The sequence below is a fragment of the Anas acuta genome, chromosome 1, assembly GCF_963932015.1.
Source record: "Anas acuta chromosome 1, bAnaAcu1.1, whole genome shotgun sequence".
Lineage (NCBI taxonomy): Eukaryota > Metazoa > Chordata > Aves > Anseriformes > Anatidae > Anas > Anas acuta.
This window is the reverse complement of record NC_088979.1, coordinates 108249240-108268029: the sequence shown is the minus strand read 5'-3', so window position 1 is coordinate 108268029 and position 18790 is coordinate 108249240. Positions and strand designations below refer to the sequence as shown.

Below are 18790 nucleotides of genomic sequence, written 5' to 3'. Positions count from 1 at the left end.
TTAAGAGATGGCTTTGTGGAGATCTTCCGCTCAGGTACTGCATTTGCTGTGTGGAGACAATAGGTTATCATAGACATTACTAGCAATGCATCTTTTTTTCTATAATTCCATATTTCTTAGTTGGCTTTCTCTGTTAAAGCTTTTGTGAACTCAAAGGTAATTTGTTTCCGGCTAGTGTAAAACCGTCACTGAAAGTGATAGAATTTAATTGTAAGGACTTCATTCATCATCCAGATTGCTCAGTTGACGGTCTCTATGAAAACAATATAGCAGAATAAATAACAGGAACTGTGAATCATGTGAGGATAGGACTGTTAAAAATCAAATCTATTTTTTCCCATGCTTTTGGGAAGTCATCGTGTGCTCAGTGCACTGAGATAGAGATGAAAGATCTGATTTTGTGCTCTTCTCTCTCTGTGTTGGAGTCTGCAATGCAAACAGGAGGGCAGCTGCCTGCATGTGCTCTGGCAGGAACAGTTGTGTAGATCACCAGCTTTTCTAAACAGCACTGGCTAGACTGGAAATGGAAAATTGGTATTTATTCAGATGGAATGAAGCCTCTCTCCTGTGGGGAAGGTAACAATTTAGTCAGGCTGAGACATCCAAAAGAAAGTTCTGAAGAAATCAACTTATTGTCAATAAAACTAGCATGAAATAGAAGTGGTGTTGTTATGATCAGCTAGTAAATGCCAACTGGCAGAAAAAATCGTAGTAGTGTTCACTTTTACTACAGTTTTACGACTGGGGATGTGCAAGGGTTTTTGTAATGTTCTTTTTTTTTTTTTTCATTGAGGAAATAGTAATGCACTTCTCAAATTAACTTCCAGTTAAATATGATAAGGTTAGACTGTATCTAATTTATGAGGAGTTGTGCTAAAACTGGCTATCTTTCAGACATGCCATCTCCTTGTTTTATATACTGTTTATTTTTGCTCATTTTATAGCTTTAAATTTTACTGGACAAGAAAATGCTGGTGTCCTATGATGCAAGTGATTTTGCACTTTGTGATTGAGTCAACTAAGTGGGAGGGAGCTTAGAAAAGGAATTGTAGCCAATTCCATGCTGGTGGGAAAGCAGGGTCTGAAAAGAGGTTGTAACAACAAAGAGAAGTAACAAGAGGACAGTTTTTATCAATCAAAGGGTTGTAGAAAGGTGCAGCCATCTGGACTGCATTTTGCAGGGCAACATATTTTAGATAGGTGTTTGTCTTGAGGTTTTGCTTTTGGTGTGTAAAGAATTGTGTTAAGGAAAGTTCAGCAAAAGCTGCCTTTTCTGGTGTTCTTCACTTGAAATGTTGAAGTTCCTATTTGTGGCTGTAAATATAACATATACTGCACTGATGGAGATGCAGCACCATTGTCAGTGTAGTCCTCAAGAGCATGTTAAAAACAAAGATTCTGTTTCCAAACCTCCTTTCTGTGCTTGCTTCAACTTTGCTTCTGAAAATTTACATTTGTGTTGATCTGAACTAGTAAAGGTGAACAGGGAGGACAATTCTGTTTGTGCTCTTACATGGTCCTTTCTTTTCCTTTTAAATGACAGGGAGTTCCATTTATTTCTGTATATTCACACCCTTTGACCAGGTAGCACATGTAGGAAAGCCTACTATTTCCTTGTATGTGGTCCTTTTGGAGTATGTAGGCTGCACAGAATCTTCTGTATGACCACTGTGGTATTCAGCATCACACACAGTTGTTCTTGCAAGTTTTGCAGTGATTTATAAATAATATTATTTGTGTTTCTCGGTGTTAAGTTACTGCAAGGACTGGGTTATGGTTTTCAGTTAATACCTCCCTTGTTGCCCCACAGCTGCTGCAGTGTCATGACAAACAGTGTAAAAGACATGAAACAGTGGTTAGGTTTTGTATCCTCTTCTTTCCCTACACCGTCTCTGCTATGCTGGGGAGGCTGCAATACTGAAAGGAAGAATTTTACTGTGATGAACTTCTTCCTCTCACAAGAAGGAGCACATGGAGAAAAATCATGTTTAAATTCTCTAGGCTGTGTTGTTCTGTGTAATATGAAAGTTCTCTGACCTAATGCATCTTTTACAAGAGCATCCTAATGGAGACTTCCTTAAAAGCCCAGCTCCCACAGCCACTGTTAAAGTCCCAAGATAGGCAGGGCCAATGAAAGAAAGCAGCATCACCTGGGTGGATGCTTACGGTTCTTTTTAGGATTCTTACAAAACCTGGGGAACAGGCTTTGGAGTGCTTGACTGCTCTGAAGAGGAAGAAATACCTTTCCAAAAAGGGGGTCATGTCTATGGCCCAAATATAGGGCTTCCACATATGGGAAGAAAGATGGATTTCAAAGGTCTAGATACTGTTGAGCTAAACTTGGGCTTTCATTTGCCTGGAGTGTGATTCTCTATATGGAAAGAGAAGGGCTCCCCTTCCCACTTCCCCCACTCATGTACAGATTTGAGTTATGATTATTTCCTTTAACACCTGGAAAGTGATATGGTATTTTATTTAAATATTCACCTGTTCAGGCCAGCACACCTGCCAGTACAGTAAGAAGCCTCTCCCCATGTGTTACACATGTCTGCTGTTAGATTAAAATGCAATTCAGAAATTTAAAAGGAAATTTCCAAGCCCTTTTTTGCCAACCTCCCAGCATGGCTTACATAAACAAAGTGCATGTATGATGGGGCATTTTAAAAGGAAAGCTAAGTGCTATTTACCAGAACAGTGATTTTGTGAAAAGGCTGTAGGTGCAATTCCAACCAGAAGCATTAAAATCCCATCAGGAGGAAGAAACACATTCGAACTCTTTCAAACAATAAGTATTTCTCGTAGCCTTATGCCAATTGTTTATGACAATTACTCTACCGCTGTTGTCTGAGTTTAGTTGTGTTTGTTTTGGGAAGGTTCCCACTTTCCAAATTTTCCTCAGCAATAATTAAAAAGAGGTGTGTATATCACAGAACTGAAGGGGTTGGAAGGGACCTTGAAAGATCATCGGGTCCAACCCTCCTGCCAAAGCAGGTTCCTTAGAGCAGGCTGCCCAGGTAGGCATCCAGACAGGCCTTAAACATCTCCAGAGGAGACTCCACAATCTCCCTGAGCAGCCTGTTCCAGTGCTCTGTCACCCTCACTGTGAAGAAGTTCTTCCTGTGCTCTATCTTGTGACCATTACTCTTTGTCCTGTCCCCGCAAACCACTGAAAAGAGGTTGGCCAAATCCCTCTGTCTCCCACACCTCAGGTACTTATACACATTGATGAGATCCCCTCTCAGTCTTCTTTTCTCCAGGCTGAACAGACCCAGGTCTCTCAGCCTGTCTTCATAAGGAAGATGCTCCAGGCCCTGTATCATCTTTGTGGCCGGACCCTTTCCAGGAGATCCCTGTCTTTTTTGTACATATGAAGAAGATCATTTTATTTCTCACCTTAAAAAAAAAATATCAAAATCAAAAATCATCCTTCCTTTAATTCCCATTCTAATTCATAATTGAAGGGAGAATATGGTCACTCCCCTGCCAGTTCATGTTGAGACTGCTCTTAGACTGCTCTTAGATGGTGGCTTCTGAATTCAGAGGCTGGACAAGCATAGTCCTTTGCCCATGGGTTCACCCTGGAGAACACAAGTGGAATTTTTTTTAATATCAATGTGGTGGGACATCTCAGGCTTTCACCCATGGCATGGGAATACATTTAAAAGCTATGTAGTTTTATAAGTGCAGCATTGATCAAAATTTGTGTTGACAGATCTGGCTGCTATCCTGAGGTTCGCCACCAATTTTGCATTCTCTTGGGTGAACTACTTAACACTCCAGTTTCCTCACCCTTAAAGTGGAAGCCACACCTCTGGGGAAAATGGCAAGGTCTTTAGATAAAAGAAGGTATTCAAAGGGTGGAGTGGTGCTATACCATGATGATTATTCTTTTACTGTGAAGGTACACACTCCGGGTTTAACACATGTTGGTAATGATTAATTGAGTTGTGTGGATTAAATTTTTAGTGGGAGTTATGGAATATGTTCCTAAGGAATAATGCATTTTACATGTTACGTGAGATTTCAGAATTAAAACTTTGTCTCATATTTCAAAGAATTTTAAATGACCTTCAGACAAAGCCAGTCAGTGGTTTGAATATCCTAATGAAATCACTTTGCTTGCAAGATGTTTTGTTTGGAAATGAAACTCAAAACTACTGACCGTGTTGAGCTGATGATGTTTGTCTGTCTAATACACTAATATTCATCAATGCAGTGTGTGCAGGCAAAGTTCAGACATGAATATAGATAACTAGGATTTTCTGGGAGCCCATATAATAATCTCTTTTAGGTATTGATCTTTGTAGCTACCTCATGACCTTTATTTTACACTGATATCAAAAGAAAGCAGCATTATTTTATCACTTAGCTCCATGAATACAGAAATAATTGAGTTCTCATCACTAATCATTTTAGCAAATTAGAAACTCTCATTTAGTACACACCTTGCTGGCTGTGCTTGTACTGAGTAGTGTTTCTGGAGTATTTTGAGACTGTTTACTGCTTAATGTACTGTTTGGTGATGATATCCAAATCTGACCCTAATATTTTGAAAGTATTTGAGAGTCCAGTTTTGCTTTTTTTGACTTACTTGTGCCTGCCATTTTAATTAGACTGAACTTAGATGAATATATGTATTATTTTTTTTTCCAGGATGAAGCATGAACATTACAGTTACCTTGGTACAAAACAGCAAAGTGTATTTGTGTAAACTGTGAGTTCAAATATTGAGGTTGTTTTAAAAAAAAAATAAAAGAGAGTAACCTCAGAAGGTTTGAATTAAAATAAAAACCCACAAATTTCACTTTTACTTTGATCTTACATCTTTACTACTGTAAATCTTATTAAGTAACATTGCAATCCTATAAATTGTTACAAATTTGGATTAACCCCAAAAGAATTCCATTGCAGTTTGTCCGGAAAGCTTTCCTCCCATAGGAAAGCTATAATCTTACTGCCTCCACATAAGCTATGTGTACATTATACTGCAAGTATAATACTGCAGATTAAAAAAATCTATGAATATATTATCTAAAACAACCTCAGATAATTTTATACAAACACTAGCTCATGTATTTATGGAAGATTTTCAAAGGCACCCATAGCACTAAATGAGACCTTTAAAATAATAGTTTCTGAAACTCTGAATAACTTTTCTTTAAAGCTGAAACTTTGCACATAAACATATTGATTTCACTATGGACCATAACAGAAGTAAAACAGTTTGTTATTTTATTCCAAAATTGTTGCATTTGAACATGTTAGGATTATAGTTTTAGATTTGGAAAGACTTTATATCTGAAAAGTGTTCATCAGTATATTGGTTTGCCATCCAAATATAATTAGGCATATATCATGCTCAATTCCTCTTTCCTGGGACATATAATGAGGGGAGACTGGGGAGTAAGGGCTAGAAGCACAGGGTGAATGACGAAGCAGGTAAGCACATCAGGGAGTGATTGTTATGCTAGAGGGAAAAGGAGAAAAATTGAGACTCTTCATTATTCAGTACATTTCCCATGACTTTAAACTTATCCTTGTCCCAGGTTTCCAATAATGCTGAGCAACAGGCGGAAATATTAATCAGTCTCCCAGAATGTGATTTCAGTTGTTACCTGTTACAGTCCTCTCAGACTTTGCTAGAGAGACAGGGGTATGTGAGGCATTTGCCTCTGGCTGTAAATCATGTAAAATTGATGGTAGCTTATAATAAATGTCTAGACTACTGAAGTTTCTTTGGTATTTAGTCTAATTAAATGAATTGTAAGGAGTTGGATCTGAAATCACATAAAGAAAAAAAGATAAAATACATTCTTTCACTATGTGATGTAAGCAGGTTGAAAATGCTCATGAGGATTGTATTGCAGAAACATTGCTGTGATCCAGTGGGAGATGGGCCTAAACAGATTTCATGGAATGCATCGTCCCAGGAAAACACAGGAGGAGCCTTCAAATGTACTTGGGTCTTTTTAGCATATTTGACCTCTCTATGGAAATTTCTGAAATCCTTTCAATAGATAGGGAGTCTTCAATTCTCTTTAAATTCTAATTTAAAATATTTTTTGTTTTTGGAGATATGTGAAGTGAATGATGGTTTCACGAAAAATATTTGGGGGGCTGTTCGTTTTTCATTGTTTAATATTCAAAGACATAGTGTAAGCCCAACTGCTGAAAAAAGTTATCTTCAGTAGGTTTATGCATATTCTGTAGGTGAAAGCTTTGCACTGCCAGGTAGATTGTAGCTTTTCTGATGGACCTTGTCATCTCGAATGGTAAATGGATCAATTCATAGTGAAGCTGCAGAGGTTAGATGATACGGTCTTGGGATATGAGTTGATGAGTTGCAGCAGTAGGTCAGTATATATTTGAATGGTAGATCTGGAGTATGCTATGGTTCCAAAGCACTTCCTGGGGAGGGTTTTACTAATTTAAGGATCTGGGCTAATAGCTTTACTCTGGCAAGATTTCTCTGTTCGTTCTGATTCATTTGTTATACTTTCTTTCCCTAATGTGCTTAAATGAGTTCTTTTACACTTAGTTGCTTTCCACTTTTGTGTCACTTCAGGATATAAAGGGGCATGTCTGTAACATTTTAGACCTAGACCTGGTCAAATCCTGCTTTTATTTTTTATTTTATTTTATTTTATTTTATTTTATTTTATTTTATTTTATTTTATTTTATTTTATTTTATTTTATTTTATTTTATTTTATTTTATTTTATTTTATTTATTTTTTCTCTTCTTTAGACTCTTTGGTTAACTGTGCATTTGGAGAGAAACTGTTTTTTTAGTGAAAATATAAACCTAGAAGCAGAAGGTGTATATATATATATGTGTTTCATTTGTACTAAAGCAAATTTGCACCATTTGGGGGAATATGAATGGACCTTAAAGCACAAATGAATGTAATTCATTTCTATGCTATAATATGAATGTTAGGGTTTTCAGAATATCTCATGCTGCTATTCAGCAGGCAAATATATCTATACTTATATATTTGTCTAACCATTTTCTTCCCCAGATATCATGTTTAAAGCTCTTTCTTTTTAAGATGCTATTAAGAAATCAAAGACAGCATTTTACAGTGTTTGATCCTTACAAAACTGCTGACTTTTTTGTTGTTTAACTAATTTTAGTCAAGGTATGCTATATCATACAGATGAATGATATGATCTTTTGAAAGCAATTTTTTTTTTTAATTCATTTGTAGTTGGACTTGGTTTAGAATCTGAAAATATCAAGAAATGACTTCAGAGTGCTGAAGTGTGATTTATAATTGACAACTCAGGTTAGGTACAGCTACATATAGAAATCAAATATTAATAACAGTTTTTATCAGTTCAGTTGGGGTAAGGGGAGTTTAATAACTTAAAAAAAAAAAAATGACTACTTTGAAGCTGTACAGGAAAGTTTAATTTTCAAGATTCACTGTATCATTTACACTGTATTCAGCATATGTGCATATTCAGAAAAGCTTTGTGAGAGCACTATTTTGTATATATTTGAATACTTATAAATATAAAATATTTATGTGTAGGTATATGTTTTAAATAGTATAAATCTAAAAAAAAAAAGTAGTACTTTTTTATTATATTGTACAGGGATACAATGGTTTGTACTCTTGTAATATAAAAGGGCACACTAGGAAAGAATTAATGGTCTTGATACTGTAGCAAAAGCCCCTGTTTGCATGATAAAAGTTTCCTGGTGTTACAGGTATCCTTTTTGAAATGATGTAAGAAAAAATGAAAAAAAGTCACTTGGAGAGGATTGAGTGCTCACTTAAAAGTTTAGTTGTTAGAAATAGCACTGTATGGATTTAAATTCATAACCTCAGGTATGTGAAACACTTTTTCTGTGTGGAAAAGATCTAATTTTCCAAATGAAAAACCACTTGGAAAAATAGATTTTTTGCCAGTGAAAAGGATGTTGGATGTGGTCCTCAATTAATTGAAAATGAGTCAACCATTATACATCTGAGACTTAAACTTGGCCTTTAACAATTGTTAAATCATCAGTAGTAGTAATAGTTATGTTAATATTTTAAAGATGTTAAGTATATCTTATTTTACACATACTTGGCTAATTTCATGCCTGGTACAGGTCCACATTTGGGCCCCATTCCAGCTGTTTGCAGCCTGATCCCACGCTGCCCCACTGAAAACTGGGCTTACACTGAAAGGAATTTGAACCACTGCCATGCAGTGTCAGGGTCTCGCTCCGCAGCAACTTGTGTGTAATATATGTAATGTTTTAAGAAGCACCCTCTGCAGCAACTTGTGTGTACTATATGTAATGTTTTGAGAAGCACCAGTCTGACTGGGAGCATGGAGAAAAACAGTAGAAATTGTATATCTGTGTTATTTAAATTTGTACGTCTTACTTCCAAGTTGAAATATATTTTAGGATGCTCCATGCATGAGGAGCTGCTAATAGTGCTCAGGTTGTTGTGTGAGAGCCGTGGGAACACCGCCATTCCCCACAGGTAACAGATCATGTCTGTGGTGCACGCTCAGAGGCTCTTTTCTGCAGGGGTGATCTAATGTAAGGACAGGTGGTTTGAAGAAACAAATAATCTTGCATTCTTTCTGTTCTTTATGAAGTAGTCCCGCTTGGTCTAAATCAGGCTTTAAGGCTATTGTTTGCTCTAATGCAATTACACATGTTTTTTACTCAGACTCCAGTGAGCCAGACTTTGGCAGCAAGACCTGATAAGCCTTCTATATGTCTATGTGTCTTTAAAAATGAGTTGCATTGTGCCAGTCCCTGGGAAAGTGTCTTCCATGAAAATAGTTAATCCTCCTTCCCCATAATTTCTAGATGAAACCATCCATGGCATATACACTGACAGTCAATTTATGTCTTACCCAAGGAAAAAGATTTTTTGCCTGTGCACAAGGTATTTTACTTAGAGATGTCTTTTTCATTTACCAAGTGGGAAGTAAACAGTAATCTATTTTAACTTTTTTTTTTTAAAAAGTCTGGGTAGTATCATTGAAGGGAAGAACAATATAAACGTGCAGATCTATAGAACAGTTATAAACTATTGGAAGTACAAAAATCTTGCAAAAATTCTACAGCATCTGTGGTTATATCACTGATGTTTATTTGTATCCAGATCACTGGTTTGGGGCAAAAATACTGGTATATTTCATGCTTAGAATCCAAGGTAATCCAAATCTTCACAGCCTTGCCTTTCTGGTGTTGCTCAGTACTTCTACCTTCCATTGACAACACCTAACATTTTTGCTCACTCTGTGAGCAAAAAACTCAAAGGTCCAAGAATGCTACCAAGTTGACATGGGGAGAGGAAGAACTGTGCCCTTGCTGTTCCAGGGTGGACCTTTCAGAGTGCAGATGCACATGGAATGGCTTCCATTATGTTGTGCAGATGCTCTTGTTGCACAACATTGAGCAAGCAAAGCTTGGACATAGAAGAGTTAACACCAGATTCCTCACCTTTGCATGATTGCTAAGCAGTGCGGAGTGTGCTAGGAGTAAGATGAGTTAAGAAAATACCCTGCACAAAGAAATGATACAACTGAAGGCAAAAGCAGAGCTGGAACTCTTTAGAAATCTGGAATATAACTGGAGAATATTCAAACCCTTGTTTTATCACATATATGCTAGAGACTATTTGTAGCAAAATAGAAACAAGTCAGAAAATATTTTTCATTTTCTCCTTTCAAATTATTTGATAGATTTTACCCAACTCAGTGAAAACCAACCATGAAATTATGGAATTTAAAATTGGGAGGTTGCACAAAAATTAGACATATGTCAGGTATTTTTACATGCAAGTACATTGTGCAAAAATATTTGGGATTACCAGGATGCAAACTGTAATAGTATCAAAATAGAAAGAGTTAAACAGATCATCTACCCCACGTACAGAAAAGACAAAAGTGAAGATTACTTTTCAATAAAACAGAGTTTCTCTGAGCTGAACAATCCATGAACAATCCTTAAATCTGCAACCTTTCGCACAAAATTCCCAAAAGGATCCCAAAGGCATTTGAACAGTTAAGGCAGGCAGGCTGTGCAAGTAGATGCTGCATCTCATAGAAACATCTGTTATTAGTGTTATCTCCTTTGTATATTTTTTTATGCAGGTTCTGTGGGTGACTAAATTGTAGTTTCCAAAATGCAAACATTATCTAGAAGAATGTCGTAGAGACCCTTGAAAAGAAAAGAATGAATGATGCTAACAAGACCAATGTTGTGCCTGATTTTCTTTGTAATGACATAGTGCGTGGCGAAGGTGAGGAGGAAACTTCATGTCAATCAGCATGGGATCACCTCTTGGACGCAGATTCTGTGCTCCTGCGGAGAAAAACAATGGGGCTTTTCCCAGCTGCCTTACATCCAGTCCTGAAAACCTGTACTAGAAATGCTATCTCAGAGCTGAGAAAACTGTGAAAGGACCTTTCTGCCAAGAAAACAAATAACTTAATTCTGTCTAAACAAAAACTTAAATGGTTTTTGAAAGCTCTCTTCAGTCTTTTGAGTTCTAATTGGAATAGATTTAGGAGGAAAAACTCAGTCTCCTGGTATGAAGTAAAAATTGTAGATAACTTAAGGGAGGTGATTTCAGTATATCCCATCATGGACAGCACAAAAGAGGCTCAATCATTAAAATCTTATTTTTCCCCAGTCCTCCTTACAAAAATAATAGTCACTTGAAAGACCAGTTTTAACTGAGGATTCAGAAGGGAGCAGATGGGCTTTACTGTGATGTGTACCGATCCAGTTGGAGATTGGGGTGTGGGTCTCAGGACAGAATCCCCCCTGCTGTATTTTTATATATTTTTATGACACTTATAAGTGTAAGGAAGGGTGGGGTATAGACAGTCTCTTTAAGTTGGTGTCTGCAGGTCTGAAATGACTGTCAGAAACCCTCAGCTGAATGACAACCCTTTTGTTTTTAAGTACTGGAAGACAACTCAGAAATGAAGAGGCCTCTCTGGGTGATAAAGACTTACAGGTATATTACTTCATCCACTTTACTAAGTCTAGTGAAGCCTTCCTTATTCATAAGGCTTAAAGGTGAAAAGGGATGCATCCATTCAGTTTCTATAAACTGACCAAATTTGGGATGCTGAGTGTTGAGATTCAGATAGTGCTTGGGATTTATGAGGATAATAATAATTAGTACAGTCCTGTCTTTCTTTTTGAGATCTCACCAAAGAATGCAGTTTGAAGAATGGTCAGATACAGGTGATATAACGAAGTGAGGTGGGGCATTTCTGTTCTAAAGCTATAGATGACATGCATATCCAGTTGATTTCTGAGAAGAAAAGAAGTGTCTTGGGAAGTCTTTACCATCCTATGAGATTAAGATTCAAAAACAAATTAAAATCCATGTCCCTGGCTCTCCCATTTGTGATCTACCACTCTGGAACAACTTGAGACTTCTGTGGGTGTAGTCAGAGGAGAGAAACTGCTCTTAGTTCAGTCTGACTTCCCCAGCCCCAAAGTCTAATGACACAGGAGAGAAGCCCTGTATCATTCCTTTTTCTTATGATTAGCATATTCTTATGGCCAGAACGGAGGGTCATAGAACTACAGAATGGTCTGGGTTGGAAGAGACCTTAAAGATCATCTAATTCCAAGCCCCCTCCTATGGACAGAGACACCTTCCACCAGACCAGGTTGCCTAAAACTTAATTCAACCTGTCCTTGAACACTCCCAGGAATGCTGTCCTTGGACAAACGCCTGGCACAGCTTTCTGAAATGTCAGCATGGCAGTCAGGTGGTCTTTTTCAGGTCCATATGGCCCCCTTACCTCCCTAAACAAGTGGAAGAATATCTATTACCACAAATCTGGATAGGAGCTGGGATAAGAAGAGCAAATATAGACAAACTATCTCCTGTCAGAGTTTAAAACTGACTGTGAAATAAGGGTCATAGGGTGCCTTTTGGGAAGTGAGTCTGAAATCCAGCCAAATAGCTGAGCATGGCTACCATGACAGAGCTTCACCCCCAAGGGACTCTTCTTGGCAGAACACAAAATAGTGACAGACTTAGGAGTTACAACCACAGAGGGTTGTAGCAAAGCTTTAAGAGAGTTGGGAAGAAAACTTGCAGTGTGTTCTATCTTGCATTAAGGAAAGGCTACAAGTTCTCTGCATCTAGCTATGAATTTGCATTAGAAATTTTACCTGTTGGGTAACAAAAAATTAGCCAATGTAATCCTGAGTTCACAGGCTTTAAGAAATGTAGGGCCAAGCCCAAAGTAATATAGATGGCAGTTCTTTTGGTGGTGGTATCATCCATAATATTGTAATGATTATTTTTAAGTTTTTGTAAATTTAACAATATAGAATTGTGTATACAGAAAGTAGTTAAGCCAACATTAGCCTCGTTACTGCTAAAGCACATGTGCAATTTGCAAAATACTGTAATTCTGAAATTTCTGCACACCCAAAGACACAGCCTTCACAAAATCACATTTACAGATAATATCAAGGATTCTACAGGGGTAAAAAAAAAAAAAAAAAAAAAAAAAAAACAATATATGATCTCTCCCATACCACATATTGGAAGTCTGTTACATCAAAATGCTATTTCGGGCATTTGATCCAGCTTGGAATATCCAGGAAGACTTACACCAAGCGTAACAACATCTTCATCATTTTTATGGTCTGACCCAACCATCTTCGGATACAAATTAAAATAAAAAAAATACGTTTTACCTCCTAAAAAGTAAAATGAATGAAATGGAGCACCTGATTCTTTTTTTTTTTCTTTCTTTCCTTTAAAATTTATGTCCTATACATAGAATATATGACTATGATGTACTTAGTGATTTTTCATCATTTTCAGATTAACCTGTATGCTTTTACTGTTTCAAAGTCATTCCATTTTCATGCCAGCAAATCATTTAGATAGTTAATTCTTTGTAAAAAGATTCTGGTTTTACTTAGTCACTGGAACAATAAAGACCAGGACCTTCTGGATGAGACTGTAGATGTTGCAGTGCTATAAATTAATAATAGTAACTGTGAGTGAATTTCATGTGTCACTGTAGGCTCTTTCAAGAGTTTATCTTAGATAAACATTCAGCAGTTCTTGCTTATGTAAAAGTGTCTGTTCAGCAGCTTCCTCTTGGATACAGTTGATCTGTGTTACACATCACTTATTTATACTAGCCTAACAAGACAAATGATGACTGTGTAACTGCTAGGAATTTGGTTAATTCAGAGTATTTTGCTATAGATTCTTGACTTCTGCAGACTTTTGATTGAGCTCTCAGCCAGGTTGTCTTCCAGACAATTGCCTAGATGAGATTTTGGGGGCAGGTGTTAACTGTGGAAACCTGCTTAGTATTAAACATACCTGTCTCTTTGCTACCGACTTTGGAGACGGCACTTTTATTTATTTCTTTTCTGGTCATTGTTCTTCACAAAAGACCTAATTGAAAATATCTGTTAAATCATGTCTCTGGTTTCCCTCTTCTTCTCTCCACGCTAATTGGACGCGTATTGTGTTTGTGTGGGAAGGAAGGAGGCTCTATAGCAGTATAGCAATATTGCTGGGGAAAGAACATTAAAATGGATAAAGGGATTTCCTGGTGGTATAAATACCTGCACACGACGTCCCTGTGCTCTGCAGCCCTTCTGTATATGTATATGTAAGTACAAAGACTGGAATACAGTTGGAGCTGCTGTTAATCACTCAGGATCTGTTCTGTTAGAAAACAGGGGAAGGTGGCTCTTTGTCTTTCATCTCTTTGAGGGTATGACTTGCCAAGCGTTTGCTTCATCTGACACCTTTGTACCCTTGAATTCTGACTCTTCTCCCTCTCTGCCTCTGATAATGCATCACAGCGCAGCAGAGTGCCTGCCAGTTTCTAACCATGCGACCAATGTTGTCTCTACAGGTACTTTTTTAAAAATAATATTGCTCTCTATAACTCTCATTTATAATGTTTTTAGATGATAACGCCTGCATCAAGTTTCACAATATTTAAAGTGTTTGGTATCATTTATGTGCAGGACTGGAAGTACTTTAAAGTATAAACAATTTCACAAAACAGCATCATGAGCGATTAAGGAACACTCACAATTTTTGCATTTCAGCCAAACTTTAGCTTTCTCTTAATTTATTGCAAGATAAGACTACAAATAGAGTAGGCTAGAACAGGTTCAAATGCTGACACTTTTTTACCATTGTAGTCTTAATGATAATAGTTGTGTAAATAATTGAAAAATTGTTTATGTAACCACAGTTTTGAATTATATAAATTATTTTAAATAGGAAATGTATTTAAAATAAGTTTGAATACTATATGGAAATGTTTTCAAGGAGAAACATTGCTCTTTGAAGCATATTACATACTGAATAAAAATGAAAATTGAAGTGAATGTTTCAAAATTGGTGATGGAAGTCTCATCTACATTTTGGAAATTCAAATGTTTGTGTATATAACCCAAATAATTACATTTAAATACTAAACTGTCTCAGAGAGAGACAGAGAGAGAGGAATTTCTTGCAGCATCAAATCTACAGTTATGGGAATCTAGAATACAAAAGTTACTGAAAACTGAGGAACTGAAAAAGAAATAGTTTTGATTTGTTTGAAACTGCATAAAGGTAATAATTTTACTTGGAGTCTTAACAAGGAACAACCCTTTTGCTGAATGCATTGTAAATGAAATATTTTAATAAAATAAAATAGCATATAGGCAATGAAAACTAAACATCAGTGTTACCTAATGTGGTCTTTTATGCTAGGTATGCTAGGAACCTCAAAATTTCCTAACACAGTTGTTGCTAGTAGTGTTAGTAGGGAACTATATAGGAGAATTTAAATTTTATATGAGGCCATATTTATATATCTGTATTATAGCAGTAGTTTTTAGGTTGTTTATTTTTCCTTATGGTTCTGATGTAGGAAAAAATATATGGTGAGAGGCAGTATTATCAAAAGCATTTTCAGATCTGTTTTGGATTTGTTTTTTGATATTTTCTAGTTACACCACAAGGACAAATATGACTAGTCAGTGGGAATTTGATTCACAGGATCACATCTAGGAGGTGATCCTGTGAGAACAAAAGTTACAGAAGGTACCGTTTGCAATGACTAAAGGTTTCCAAATTTTGTACATAGATTCAGAAATTGTAATAAACAATGCCATTCTGGTGAAAACATCTAATGAAAACTTGTGGAAAAAAGTAGACTTGAAAGAATTTTGAATAATGACTTATTTAAATGTCAGATTTTATTAAAAGGCATGTAACAATGCTGCACCATTAAATATGAGTACTTTTGTTCAAATAATATACAATATCATATAGTTTTCTGTAGTACCCTATACATTTTAATTATTATTATTTAAGTAGCATCTTCCTCCCTACCTAGTATCAACTCTTTATTAGTAGGTTGAAAATGGTAATTTTTATTTATAAAAACAGTACAGACTATGGATTAAGAAAAAAAGAAAAAGAAAAAAGAAAAAAAAAATAAAACAACAAGTAAATACCTACATCCCTAGATGTTAATTCAACGGAAAAGCTGTATTGCTCTAAGTGCATGAGTATTATTACTGTAATCTCTATTTTGGGTGTGTTTATACTTGTACGGGCATGCTTCTTTTAGTAGAGTTTATAGATGTGTCTAAACATGACATTTTACTGTTATTATTGTTGTAAAAAACAGAGATTCTAATCCCTAATTAATTATTCTGTTTTGAACAACTGGAATGTGTGATCTGAAGTGCAGTTCTACATATCTGAATGCTCACAAACATGAATTTTTAATATTACCCTTTAGAACAGTTGTTAGATGGGACAGTGTACATGTTTCTGCTGTCTGCTTACCTGTCAGGAACCATAGCTTTTGCATTGAGTAAAATGTTATCTGAATCTCCAAGCATTGGAGATAACTGAGCATGGAACTGAAATATCTCTCTTCATCTGAGTGAGCTAGAAAATGGTGATTTCTGTTTTCCAGAAGTGGGAAATAGAGCAAAGCTTCATCTTTCACTGATGAAAGTTTGATACTGTTTGACCTCTTTGCTGATTTTCTTGAGCAGCTGGAATATTGATCTAGTGAGGCAAGAAACCAGTGGAATATGCATCCTGAATCTCTTCTTCAGACTTATGCTTCTTGCTATGCTGCCTGAAAGACCCCTGTGAAAACACTTGGAGATAAATTCATTGTATGCTTGTTGCTGCTGGTGGTAGAAAATGTTGATATAAGCCAAACTTTTTAGATAAGCCCAGAATCTATCATCCTGTTTCCTGACAACCTGGCAAAAGCACCATGAAATGTTTTCAGTGGCTTGGCACTTGTGAAAATGACTTCTGGATGCTGCAAAGCAAATGTCCCAAACAACTGCTTTTAAGAACATAGGTCTTATGCATGCATAAAATATTGCCTTCCTGTATGTGTGTGTTCACTTTGGGATTTCATGATAGTGAAGGCAATGATGTTTCTGGAAACACAAAAGAAGTTTTCATATATGAATAAGTGAAATGGTATGTGGAAGTTGGGTGGGGAGCCTCCTCTTGGAGAGTTCATTGCTTTGCATACTCAGCAGTATATATAAACTGTGGCTAGATCCATAGATGTTGTTTAAAATAATACATCAAGACCATGACATGAAAATTTCTGGTTTGGGCTCAAAAGGTATCTCACTACTTGTAGTGGTAATCTCATCTGGTGTGACTGGGCCCAGTGTTCTGGACTTCCAGCAGCATCAACCTGATGGTTATGGCCCAGAGTTAATGATTAGAGAAAAAACAATATATGAGGACACCGTCTACTTCTAAACTGAAAGGATGTATCTTGAGTCCTTATACATTTTCTTACCAGTCCCATCTGTTTTGTTTTTGATCCAAACTCCTAAATGCTCCCATCTCCATTTTGCCATGATGACTTTGGGAAATACATTGGCAGGACTTCATTACTCTGTGCCCTCTTGTCACTACGGAAATCAACCGTCTACCTATGGGGTGATGGCAGGTAAGAGATGTAGCTTACACTGGATGGGCTACTAGAATGTTGATTTTGGTCAGTTTTCATTTAGAGGGATCAGTTCAAGACAATTGCTTAAAGAAGACAAGATAAATGTGCATTAAACTTGTAGCATGGAAACTGTGACAGGATTTAGAATCGATATTTGAGAGTTATGATCAAGATTGTTTGTTTGGTTGTTTTGCTTTTCTACCAGTTTAAACATGTTGGGATAGCTTTCAAGGCCAGAAAAAAAAAAAAAAAAGCTTGCAGTCAACGTATGCTTTTTCTGAATGCCATAAAGCAGTATGATGTGCTTTCACAGAGATGATCATGGATTTTTCCACTCACAGGTATGCTAGCATCCCACTCAGTTTTAAAGTTCCAGGCCAAGTAAGAAAGCAGAAATCTTATTCTATGTAAATTCAAGTTGCCCTCGTTGAGACAATTCCATGAGCCAGATTAACACACAGCCCAGGAAATAATTGTTTCTCAGAGCTAATCCAGATCAAACTCAGCATTTGATTTCACTTAAGATTGAAGGAAATATTTCACTAAGCTGGTATAGATTAGTACATCTGTATTGGGACTTCTTACAGACTGACAGTAGACTTCCTTCACTGTGTGCAAATGTCCAAATTTTCCCATTTCATTACCCATTAATCTGTCTAACCTGTCTATTGCAAACATTCCTGGCATTGTTTAGATCCCCAGGTAAAGTCTGTAGGTATTAAAAAAAAAAAAAAAAAAAAAAAAAAAAAAGGTATTGCTCAGAAATCCATTGTATTCTGTTCCAAAATAAATAGATCTTCAACTTTCTCCTTTCTTTTTGTACCCTTGTATTTCTTAGGTATCAAGCCTGCAACTCCAGAGATGCTATCAGCAAGTCTCTCCCAGAGCCGCATTTTACAGACATGCAGCATGCCACATCCAAACATAGTCAATAGTGTCAGCACATTGCAAAGCAAGTCCTTTTCTTTTTTTCTTGTCTTTTCCTTATTCTTTGGGATTTTGTGTGTGTGTGTGTGTTTGTGTGTGTGTGAGATTTTCCTATCTGAAATCTATAATGACATGTCACAGTTTGACTATGCAATTCGTATGGCTATGGGTTGTGAAAGTGGTTGCTATTCTGCTTTTGTATATGGAGACAAGAGAAAGACTGGGTCTCTTGGGAGATCCTCACTCTTGCTCCTGGGTAGCCTTTCACATAAATTACATAAAAAATATTACAGATTTGGTTATGAGATGACAAAGGCATCTTTTCGTAGTTTAGCAGAATAACTGTATGTAGTTTTCTTTTGGGTTTTGCTCAGGCAGCCTGACTCCTTGCCTTTATAAATTCCCTGAGCACGCCCTGAGTGCCAGCTCCTGTGCTCTGGGCCACGGCTTCACACCCATGCACCAGTCCCTTCTCGGCGATGATCCTACAGCTGCAGACTTCAAGCAGGAATTCCGCAGGAAAAGCAAGTCTGTTGAAGAGCCTATTGATATGGATTCACCTGAAATCAGGGAGCTGGAGAAATTTGCTAATGAATTTAAACTGCGGAGAATTAAGCTGGGTATGTGCTTTTTGTCAGCCAACAAAAGGCTGAAAATTTCCAAAGAGAGCTCAATTATGTCTGAGTGTTTTATGGTCTGGTCCATGCAGTCATCTAAACATAACTTTAATCCTTGCTTTGTATGGCTGATTTTTTTCCATTCCTAGAAGACTTGCACAGAATTAATAAACTTCAGCTTTTTGCAGCTTAGCATGCAGAAAGTAACAGTAAAAGTTCCTGCTTTTTAAATTATTTGTCTTCCTTACAAGAGCAGAGGCATTATTTTTGTTG

The 18790-nt window shown here is 36.7% G+C and overlaps 1 protein-coding gene across 7 annotated transcripts in view; it reads left to right on the top strand.

The window, feature by feature from the left end:
* POU1F1 (POU class 1 homeobox 1) overlaps window positions 1–18790 on the top strand; it is a 181022-nt gene that overhangs the window by 153813 nt on the left and 8419 nt on the right. For 5 of the 7 annotated variants that reach the window (XM_068691512.1, XM_068691518.1, XM_068691503.1 and 2 more), the window contains 3 exons: window positions 16905–16970; window positions 17812–17929; window positions 18279–18520. In XM_068691512.1, coding sequence (XP_068547613.1) covers window positions 16964–16970; window positions 17812–17929; window positions 18279–18520 — 367 coding nt within the window. In that variant the 5' untranslated portion in view covers window positions 16905–16963. Of the gene's footprint in view, window positions 1–13741; window positions 13884–16820; window positions 16971–17811; window positions 17930–18278; window positions 18521–18790 lie in introns of those variants that run through there. The other 2 variants (XM_068691473.1, XM_068691463.1) reach the window with 2 other exon arrangements.